Source organism: Arvicanthis niloticus, chromosome 18 (assembly GCF_011762505.2).
Source record: "Arvicanthis niloticus isolate mArvNil1 chromosome 18, mArvNil1.pat.X, whole genome shotgun sequence".
Classification (NCBI taxonomy): Eukaryota; Metazoa; Chordata; class Mammalia; order Rodentia; family Muridae; genus Arvicanthis; species Arvicanthis niloticus.
Genome location: NC_047675.1, coordinates 22,058,899 through 22,069,998, shown reverse-complemented (window position 1 = coordinate 22,069,998; position 11,100 = coordinate 22,058,899). Strand labels below are relative to the sequence as shown.

The 11,100-nt window shown below is 51.8% G+C and overlaps 1 protein-coding gene across 2 annotated transcripts; it reads right to left on the bottom strand.

Moving 5' to 3' along the window:
• Positions 1-414: 414 nt before the first annotated feature.
• Cx3cl1 (C-X3-C motif chemokine ligand 1) lies at positions 415-10,864 on the bottom strand. 2 transcript variants are annotated; one of them, XM_034523003.2, is made up of 3 exons: positions 10,675-10,864; positions 4,692-4,812; positions 415-3,294 (listed from the first exon to the last, which is right to left on the bottom strand). In XM_034523003.2, the coding sequence occupies exons 1-3, from the start codon at positions 10,742-10,744 to the stop codon at positions 2,298-2,300; spliced, it is 1,188 nt and encodes a 395-aa protein (XP_034378894.1). In that variant the 5' UTR covers positions 10,745-10,864; the 3' UTR covers positions 415-2,297. The 2 variants fall into 2 exon arrangements, with proteins under 2 accessions (XP_034378894.1, XP_076771784.1); XM_076915669.1 differs by having other exon boundaries at positions 10,636-10,839.
• Between the last annotated feature and the right edge of the window lie 236 nt (positions 10,865-11,100).

The following is an 11,100-nucleotide window of genomic DNA, read 5'->3' as shown; positions in this document are numbered from 1 at the left end:
CCCTTGGGTCCTATTTATGAGCATCCTGGTTTCTTGAGAAGAGCTAGTCCCTCTTAGTCTTTATACGAGCCAGGAATGAGTAGAGACAGTGTAGAGAAAAATGTGGGCACCATATAAGTGATAGTAACATCAGGGTGGTGGCTCCTGGGATACTGAGTAGGACCCACAGGGATCCTAAGTCTTGGCAAGAGACCAGTCATGTGCATAGAGCCCCAGAGAGGTGAAAGGTACAGCTCACCGTTACACACAGAGGCAGCACTGAGCCAGGCCAGGGCCCAGTTCTTATTCTCATCTGCAGGGCCTTCTGGGAAAATCCCTGTCCCCTTCCCCCATGCAAGTAAGTCAGAGACAGGGTCCACACTCCTATCCCCCACCTCCACCCAAGACCTACCCCAGAGAAAAGTTCCTTTATTTGATTCACAAGACTTTAAAATTTTATTAGTAAAATACAAAATGGCACAGACATTGGTAATGATGCTTGGGGAAAAAAAAAAAAAAAAAAGACAACTAAAGGATCAACCAACTCCTTCCAAAGTCCTCCTCAGATTGTTTTGGCCCACATTCTGCTGGCGGAGGGAGGAACCAACAAAGTCCAAGTCCGACAATGGGTGTCCCAACCCTTGAAGGCTCCCCACTGAAGGAGTCAGGATATAGTGCACTCGGGCTGCTGCTTCTCAGGCCTACAGCTGGTACTCTGGAGCCTGACCAGAGCCTCCCAGCTTCCCAGGAGGAGGGTCACCAAGGGGCTGGCTTCCTCACTCTGGGACAGAGCCAACTGTCCTGAGCTTTCACCTATCAAGGAGTGAGCCACTGGCTTCTGGGTGAAGCCCTTCCCTGGAAGGTGACATTGGAGCTATTCAGATCAGGGTGGGGAGAGCTGCCACCGAGGGGCGTGGCTTGCCCAGTCAGCTCCCGATGGGGGTGCTGCTCAGCTGCCCCCTGCTTCAGTAGTCACTTTGTGCCCAGGGCAGAGTCCCTTCCCTTCCAGAAAACTCCACAGGGCTCTTGGAGAATGTTATGGGAGGTCTGGCCCAGCCTGCAGTGGGGCAAAGGTGAGACCATGGCGTGAACAGTGCTCTCAGAAGTAGGAAAGGACTCTGGCAGCCATCCTCTCAATGATCTGGGCCGTGCAAGTACACACATGCACAAGTCCCTAAAATAAAATTAGGTGTGTAGCCACTCCAGGGGTTTACCCTGGATCCTCTGCTTCCCAGGGGCTAGTCCTTATCTTCCCTCTGTGGCTTGTTCTTCAGGTAGAACAGAACCTGTGACTGTCACCTTGGTGCATGGGGAGGGGTGCCTAGTGAGAACACAGTGTAGCCTTTTAAGTTGGCCTCTGTTCCTGCAAGTCTCCAACTGGGCCTCCATCTGGGGGCCTACATGGTAGGATCTGCACTCTCAAGTCACCCCTTGCCAGCCCTCAGTGTCACAGAGTACAACAGTGTCAGTCCAGAGGAATGGCAGTGACTATTAGTGTTGATAAGGGCTGGGGGTTGCATCCAGGAATGGGGACAAGGATCTCAGAGTAAGTGATGATGTCAGGGCCATAGGTTATTGCCAGCTCTGGGCCACGTTTCTTTTCGTTTACAGGTGGGGCCTTTTGTGGTGCTGGTAGCCGAGTGGGGACCAGACCCTTCCTTCAGATGCAGCATGCCTTCACAGCACATCAAAGTCCCGGGAGAAACACTTTAAACCCTTGCACAAGCTCCTCTCCCTTCCCAGAGAGCTCCAGAAAACACAGCATTAACCTCATGCAAGAAAAGACACGACGCAGTGTTGGTGTTGATGGTGGTGCTCTGTACAGGGGATTAGGGAGACATAGGGCAGATAGCACCGCAGCTGACCGGGGAGGAGGAGGAAGGGCTGGTGACTGCAGCAAAGCCAGGAGACACAGGGAGGTCAGGGGACAGGCAGATAGACCTGGCCTGCTGCTTGTGATATGGGTGGACCACGGTGCACACAGGAAGCAGGTGTCGTAGGGGCTGGGATCCAATAAATAATTGTTCACTCCAGTTGGGATGTCAAAGGGCCCCTCTAACCAGCCAGCAGCAGAGGATTCTTTCAAATATAGGGGAGCTGGAAGGTCACCTGCTCTGTCTCTGATAAGTGAATAATGGTCTAGGGTGGCCTCCAGGGCCACACCTTGGGGGGGTGGGGGGGTGGAGCACATGGCCCCTGAAGGATCCAGCTTCTCCATTCCCATTTTCCCAGTGTGGATGAAGGTGGGTATGATGGGGGGTCCCCAGACAGCTGTCTGAATCATACTCTGGACACAGGCAGGCAGGCAGGCAGGCAGCTCACACTGGCACCAGGACGTATGAGTTACTGCCACAGCTACGGGGGACATAGCGGAGACCTTCTACCATCTCCCCTGCCATTTTGCGGGGACAGCCCTGGAGGCTCTGGTAAGCAAACATGGCCACCCCCAGACAGAAGAGTAGACCAAGAAAGGCCAGTAGCCCCACTGCCTGCCTCCGGGTGGCTGCCTGGGTGTCGGGGACAGGAGTGATAAGAACACTCAGTTTCTGGGGATCTGCAGTGACATGAATGGCCTCCTCTACCTTAGGAGCCTGGCTGCCTGAGGCCACCAGCTCTGGGCTGGGGGTCTCTTCAGAGGAGATGGGGGCCACTGAGGGGTGGATTGTATTGCCAGGCCCCCTGTCCTGGAAGATATCAGTATGAACTGGGTTTATCTCCTCAGACCCTAGAGACTTCTCTGGACTGGGGTCCTGTTCCTGGACCCATGGGGGCTGGCCTTCAGACCCAACATTCTCCTCTGGGGTTGAATGTGAAGTGGTGGACACCTGAGGAGATAGGGCTGTAGCAGAGGGGGTCTCAGTAGCTTTTACCTCAGCCCAAAGGCTAGATCCAGATTGGTAGACAGCAGAACTCTGCCAAGTGGCGGTAGAGTCGGCAGCCACCTCAAAACTTCCAGTGCTCTGAGGCTTGGTGGTAAGCCCTGCATCCTGAGCCTCGGAAGTTGAGGAAGATGATCCAGTCACTGCTGCTGGTGGCTCTTGGGACGTCCCCATGGTCCTCCGGGCCTCCTGGGAAATAGTAGTCGGCTCCAAAGTAAGGTCTTCCACTGTGGCTGATTCAGGCTTTGCCAGGGCAGATGGGGACAGTCCCCTGGTGGCCGAGGTGATCCCAGGTGTCACATTGTCCACCCGCTTCTCAAACTTGCCACCGTTTTTAGTCAGGGCAGCGGCCTGATGGTCCAGATGCTTCATGGCGTCTTGGACCCATTTCTCCTTTGGGTCAGCACAGAAGTGTCTGTGCTGTTTCGTCTCCAGGCTATAAGGAAAACAGGGGGCCGGTGATGCCCAGATTCTAGACAGCCAGGCTGCTGTGGTGTGGGGTACTGCTTGCATGCACTTCAGGCAAGCAGGCCTGGCTTGCTAGCATGAGGTTTGGGGCCACTCCATTCCCTATGTGTCCTAGTCATTGGCTGAGGCACAAATGCTTGTGGCCTGGAGGGGGAACCCTCCACCTCAGATGAACTGTGGCATTCAACATTCAGCCTGAGGGACTTCCCCTTTCAAAACCAGGAAAGTCCCAGGAAAATGGGGATCCTACTTCTGTGATATTGTTAAGCAAAATAAAGGGTAAACTATCTAGAGAAAGCACCCTGTCAGAGTGGGTGTTGTAAGCTTTAGACATAACCACAGTATTAACCACATCACTGCTATCAAGGTAAGGGGCTCTGAGCGCTGAGTGTGGTTTCTGTCTAGAGCTTCCCGTGAGGCTACATATAACTGCTTTGCCCCAACAGTAGTTCAGAGCTGACAGGAGCCCACATTCCATGCCTACCGTCTCTGCAGCTCATCACTTTACTCTGCAGCCACTATGCTAACGCCCTTTAACAGGTAGGAAAATGAGGCTGACAGATAAAGCATGCCCAACTAGGGTATGCTGAGAAGCTGAGGCACTCCCAAGGGTTCCAGGTTCACTCTTCTACTTTCTCTAGAAGAGAGAGGCAAGTATTTGGGGGTATCTGGAAGAAGCAATCCTTCCTGGGGAAGCAGAGTGAGCAGGCAGGAATACAATTTGAATCTCACTCCTCGGGGGAACTGTCTAGGGGACAGGAAACGCTACATTTCCGCCAGGAGATCCTGAGTTAAAAAAGATATTGATCATTTCCTGCATGGCTGAGACTTCTCGAGGGGCCATCATCAATGCTGGGAAAGGGACTTGGGACTAAGCAAATGGGCTATGGACCCCAGAAGGAACAAGGGATCAAACTGGCCAGGCAGAAAATGGCTGACTGGGACTGTTTCCTCCCCAGAGGCTCTGAGGGCCCTGCTCTTCTGTCACTTGGTGATGGCCATCCTGTGTCTTCCAAGTGTTTAGCCAACCATTTTAGCTCCTTCATCTCCTCCCACCCTCCTGCTACCCATCTCCTGCAGGAGACTGGATCCTGCTCTGGTACACCACTTCCCTCAACCTCCCCATGGGATCTAGTGGGCTGAGGGGAGGCTCCATCCTGGGTGCTGCCCTAGACCACAGTGGGTCATCCAGAAAGCCCTTTCCCACCTCCGTTGTTTGCCACTGATCTGAAGGTCAGTGAGGTAGCCTGTGGCCCTGGAACAAGGGGGCCTTGCTAAGGCCTTTGGCAGGAAGCCCAGGGTGAGGCAGGGAGGGAGAGAGACTGGGATGTCCCAGGGTGTTCAGGGGTTGAGAGTGATACCTACACAATGGCACGCTTGCCACAGGACTCCTGGTTGGGTTGGTAGTGGATGAGCAAAGTCACTGGAATTTGTGAGGTCATCTTGTTGCAGGTGATGTTGCATTTCGTCATGCCGAGGTGTTGACCTGAGTCCAGAGAGGCTTACAGTCAGAAGGACCCCTGGGCATCTGGAGTCCCATCCCCATTCAGCTTCTCCTGGCTATATTCCCAAGCCAGAGCCCACATGTGACCCAACCCTTGATAACCTGCCAGATAGCAAGAGTCTCAGCCTGTGGGGTTGTTTTGGACTGATAAAAATTAATCTTTATTAATAAATCTTTTTGCCTAAAACCTAGGAAGCATTTAGTTTTGTTATTTTTTTGTTTTGTTTTGTTTTTAAGACAGAGTCTCTATGTAGCTCTAGCTATCCTGGAACTCATTATGTAGATCAGACTTGCCTTGAACTCACCAAGATCTGCTTGCCTCCTTAATTTTTAAAATGAAGTCATAGCCGGGGAGAGGACTCTAAGAGAGACACAGATCTGCCCATAATCACCTGGCCTAGATGTGATAGAGTGGCCCTGCTCTTCAAGCCCTGTCCCACCACCCATCCTGGCCTTGCCTTCTTTGCCCATCCCTATCTTTGGCACAATTAAGTCAAGTGCCCAGCAATCACCCTACACATGCATCCGCCTCCTCCACATACACGTGTAATCGGGTACATGGAACAGGTAAGGTTCTGTGTCGAACAGGAGAGCTCACCTCACTGAGAAGCATTATTGTCTGCTGAGTAGGTTCTCTTGTGTTCTGCAGAATGAGTTTGGGATAAGGAGTTTAGGAGAAAAGGTGGGGGCAAAGGAGGGGGCAAGGGCATGCAGATAGTTACAGCAGAAGCCCCTGGGCAGGGATTTCTATGAGTGGATAAACCCAGTTATTTGATATAAACATTTAACATTTTTTTTTTTTTTTGCATTTTATTTCTAGCAATCTGCGTTGTCTAAACCAGTGGTTCTCAACCCTCCTAGTGCTGCCACCTTTGATACAGCTCCTCACGTGGTGGTGACCCCCGACCATAAAATTATTTTTGTTACTACTTCATAACTGTAATTTTGCTGCTGTTATGAATCATAATGTATGAATCTGATATGCCGGTGGTCTTAGGCGGCCCCTATGAAAGGGTCATTTGACCTCCAAGACATCATGACCCACTGGTGAGAACCTCTTATCTAAATCTCCAGCAGAGTGTCCTGTCATCTGCCCCAGTGTAAACTCATGGAAAATGGGGGTGAAGGGGAGAAGAGCCTGGGTTCTAGATCCAAGTAAAGGCTATGTCGAACATCTAGAACCCAAGACTCTCCAGGAAGTAGCGTGGAGTGGTCTGACTCAGCCTTTAGAACCTGGGAGCCTAGTTGTTCTTCAGCCCCTCTAAAACACATTGCTTCTGCATAGTACTTACACACATATGGACGTGCAAACATGTTCTATCTCGTCAAGAATGATGGAGCTTGGGGATACAGTGCTTGCCTGATGTGCATGAGTTTGTGCTCAGCACAACCCTTGAAAAAAGAACTAGCCACAGCTAGCACACACCCAGGCTCCTTGTCCCATCACCTCCTGGCCATGGGCCACACCACCTTGTGGGAAAGGAAGCTTGGGCTGCAGGGTTGAGCTGGGTCATGAAAAGGCCAACCCTACTAGCTCCTGACCTCACTGACTGAATTACAGTGCTGTTTTCTCTCCCCCAAGGACTAGGATATGAAAGTCACAGTTCAGGGCTGGGGAGATGGTTCAGTAGCTAAAGGATTTGCCACACAAGCTTGAGGACCTGGGTTCGATTCCCTGGAACCTATGTAGAAAACCATGCATGGTGGTGTGTGCTTGTAATCCTAACACTAGAGAAGCAGAGATAGGTGGATCCTTGGGGCTCATTTGCCAGTCAGTAGAGGCCAATCTGTGAGCTCCAGATCCCAGGGAAGAAACTCTGTCTCAAAAAACAAGGTTGGTAGTTCCTGGGGAACAACACTAGGGTTGATCTCTGTTCCCCCAGACCCCCTCAAATTACAGTACAGACTCATCACCCTCCTCCATTCCCCAGTAGACCAAAGAATAGCTCATCTGCCATCCCCCCTTCCTAAATCCCTGGTGACAGTAGCCTGGTAGCCACTCCTGCATGGGTCTGGCAGATATCATCCTGGAGAAATCTTGGGATGATCTGAGATAGGAGGCTGTGTGTCAAGGAAGACCCCAACTAGGATAGAGAAGACCACTACCGCCTGCAGAGCTGAGAGGGCCACAAAGCCAACCTCTGCTGTGAGCCACAAAACCCTTGGCTGGGATCAGAACTCAATTCTACCAGGATAGCTATGTTGCCAACTGAGGAAGGCCTTTCCCTTCCTCACACCTAAGTTCTTATTTCTTGAAAGGGAGGCAGTGCTTCTGTGCAGCAAGCCACCTACTGTCCACTTAATGAGTCGAGGGATTAGAGATGCCTGCCTCATGCCACTGTGCATCTCAGCGCTGGCCACAACCTGAGCACTCAGTAAATATTCATAAAACAAGTAATGTTTCTATCTATTTGTCCCTCCTTTAGATATATCTGCCCACCCACCCTTCCATCTATGTATTCGTTTATTTATCCATCTGTCCATCTGACCATCTGTCCATCCATCCATCTTTCTATCCTCTTACTTACATCCTTTCTCCTAGTTGCCTTCTTGTTCCTATTCATCCTCTCCCATCCATCTACCCACCCTACTCACCCATCTGTCTGTCTGTCACCCTTTCAAAGTCACACCCACCCATCAATTTCTTCTCACCCATTGCCTGTTACTAATTCACTCACCAGTCATCAATAATCCATCCATCCAGTCATCCATGCATGCATGCATGCATCTATGCATCCATCCAGTCATCCATGCATACATGCATCCATTCGATTATCCATCCATCCATCCATCCATCCATCCATCCATCCATCCATCCAGTCATCCATTCATCTATCCATCCACTCATCCATACATCCATCCATCTGTCCATTCATGTGTCCATCCATGCATCTCTTTCCTAAGTCAGCCAGCACTGGCTTGCATTACTTCTGAGTATGTACACAGCCTGGATCTCTTTGTCTTTAACCCCAAGTGCTTCCTCCTGCAGGTGTTGGTGTTCTGAGTGATCACTGTTTCACTGTTTACTGAGGCAAACAAGTGCTGGCTCTTCCCTCTTGCCAGGCCCTGAGCTGGGTGCTGTGAGGCATGCGGTGTGTGTGTGTGTGTGTGTGTGTGTGTGTGTGTGTGTGTTGGTGGTGGTGGTGAGGGGTTGGGGGTGGCATGGAATGGAAGTGGAGGTGTAAATAGGTCCTGTCTCTGCCTTCTGAAGGGTCCTGGATCTATGGGCAGGTAAGATACAAATGAGGATGGGGTGTTAAGCACCTACTGTGTTTCAGACCCTGTGTTCAGCACACACATCTGCTCTTACTAACTCCCAATCCCTGCAAAGGGTGCATTGTTATCCTCTTCTTACAGATGGATGCAGAAGTTGAAGACCCTTGCCACTGTAAGCACAGTCTACTGTTTGAGGCAGAGCTGGTTTTCTTCCTAGACCGCTACAGTTGCATAATCCTGTTAAAGCCTCACATTCTGGCCATTCACAGACACCCTAGGATTTACAGGAATGAGAGATAACTTTCAACTGTGAGGAGTAATCAAAAGAGGCTTCCTAGAAGAAGTATGCTTGCGGTTGTCCCTTATGGACTGCTAAGACACACTGGGTGGGCCCTGGGACAGCTTTTCTCAATGGCCATACTGTTCACACTTTGGACCTGCTCATTTGTTTGTTGTGGGGGACGATGCTGTACACTCTATGCCAGGAGCTGAAAATATTGAGACATTTGTAATAATACAAAAAAAAAATGTCTCTGGAAATTGCCAAATATCCCCTGGGAGGACCACCACCCTATAGAGAGCGCATCCATTCCCCAACTTTCTTCCCACAAATAATGTCAACATGGTAGTCACATTTCCTATAGGCTCCTCCCAAGGAGGCTGAGACAGGAGATGAGCTACATGGAAAGACCCTGTCTCAAACAAAACAAAACAAAAACCAAGCAAACAACACAAGTGAAGCCACCCCTCCCTTCCTGTGCTTTTTCCTTCTAAGAGACCAAACGGCTTACTGGTTTATTTTTGTGTACTGCAGCCAGATTTCATCACCCTGAGAGCTGGGCTCTGTGGCACCCTTATTCCCTGCTGTGGTCCTAGCACCTAGAAATGTGCTTGTCACCCAGCAGGTGTCCTGCTTGCGTTTGCCAAATGAATGGACCAGATGTATGCAGAAGCGCTTAACGGCATATAAAACCCCAACCAACAGAGAAGTGGGGGCTGCTTTTAATGAAATCCATAGAGCCCTCCATCTGACACTGGAGCTGTCCGCCTCCGACCCCTCCACCCCCACTGAGGATGGGGGAAGCAGGCTGTAACAGCTGAAAGCAGAGCTTCCCCCCCCCTTTTCTCTCTCTTGCTGAGGCTGAGTGGGAGTGAATGCGTCAGTGCTGGAGAGCAGCCTTCTCTTCTCTAACTTGCATTTGCAGGTTTGTTACATAAAGCGCTGAGCGATCGCCTGACACAGTCCTGCAGACCCACATTTGGGGACTGACGCAGACGCCCTGCACCAGCCTGCAGCAGCCCTAAAGCCTGAGACCCCCTGGCTGGGGGAGCTCTAGGGTGAAACTAGCTGAATACCTCATTCAAGGGGTGAAGAAAGTGAGGTCCACTGGGGTCTCCTAGCAAAGCCAGTGACCATGATTAGGGTCCTCAGACTTCAAACATTCTGGGTTTCCTTTCCAGCCTTGCCTAAGATTTCCCTATAAGCTTAGTGAAAGTGATGCCCACCACCATGACCACACGCACTTTCCAAAATGCCTCCCTAGACACTGGAGCCTTCTCACCAGGTAGGCAGTGAATGGTACAGTAGTTGAGACCAGAGACATCAAGACCCTGCTCCAGGGCACACAAGGAGGTGATGGCAAAGCAACCTCCATCTGATTCCTACTTCCCAGTGCTCACCGTCTTCAAATATCTCCAGCTTGAGATCCAGGGCTCAGACAGCACAAAGCCAGGCACAATTTTATCCTACCACCCCCACTCTCACCCACTCACCCTCCCAGCTCCCTGTGGTCCTGGTGATTCAGTTCCATGGAGATATCTTGGAAGCTGGGGGTTGGCTCTTATTTTTCCAGTTTCACTGTGCGCCCTAAGGCATCGTGCCACCTTCTCTGAGCGTGGACCTGCTAAATAGTCTCGGCCCCCCCCATCCCCCGAGGATGGAGGTTTGAGGTTAACGGAGGTGGAGTGGTCAACACGGAGGGTAGGCAAGGCTTTTCGTCTCTCCTCCATTAAATCCCTGGGCATCACTCTCCTGCCCTGCATGCTGGCAGAGCATCCTCAGACAGCTCTCTATCTCTGGGTCTCCATCTTTCCTATGTCCCTAGGAGTGTGTACATCTTGTACTACCAGGTAGTGGACTCCAGGAAGCAAGTCTGTAGAGACAAAGTATTTTCTAAGCTAGGTTTGGAGGAAGTGGCCAGGATGATGGGGGAGACACAGGCAGAGAGACGACAAGCTCCACGCCAGTACATGAGACAAGCCCCATCCGTGAGCTGCAGTGACCTTGACCTTAACTATTCCTGGGGGCCTTGAACAACAGGGCAGGGGAAAGTCCTAACTATTCCCTGGCCCCGTGCCAGGGCTTATACAGGTTATAGTTAACCTCAGTAGGAAGAACCAGCTCTTGTTCGTCAGCCAGGAGCCTGCTCAGGTTTCTCCCAGCTTTCACTCTCCTCCCCAGACACCTTGTGCCTCCCACAGACCCCTCCGAGATGTCTCCCTGACTCCCAACCCAGTAGCCACTGGGATGGCTGGGACTAGCAGAGGGCCTATTTTCCTCAGGGAGATGCAGTCTGCACCCCAACATACCTTCCCTTTCTTCCCCAGGTAGGGTCCGGACCCACTCACCCGCCAGCAGAGGACTCAGATGAAAGAACGCGGCCAGGTGCAGCAGCCACGCGAGCGGCGAGGGAGCCATGGCTGGAGTGCAGGAATTCTGCGGGCCAGGAGGCTGGGCTGTGTGGTAGCTCCGAGTAGTCACTCGCCTCGCCGCTGGCCTCGCTTGCTTTTTATAATGGGCTGGCAGCCTCCGCCCCCGGCGCCCGCAGTAGGAGGCGGTGGGAGGGGAGAGGAAGAGCCTGTAGCTGCCGCTGGATTCCTCCCAGGTTGCCAGGGAACCAGTTGCACTCCTGCGCTGGGCTCCGCTGCGGGAGCGGCGCGACTGGAACCTGGTGCGTTAGCAGGGTTACCTTCCCTGGAGAAGCTAGGTCTTCTTGTCTAAACCAACACTGAGCCAGGGACATGCAGAGCGCTGGTCCCCGCCAGGCCGAATCT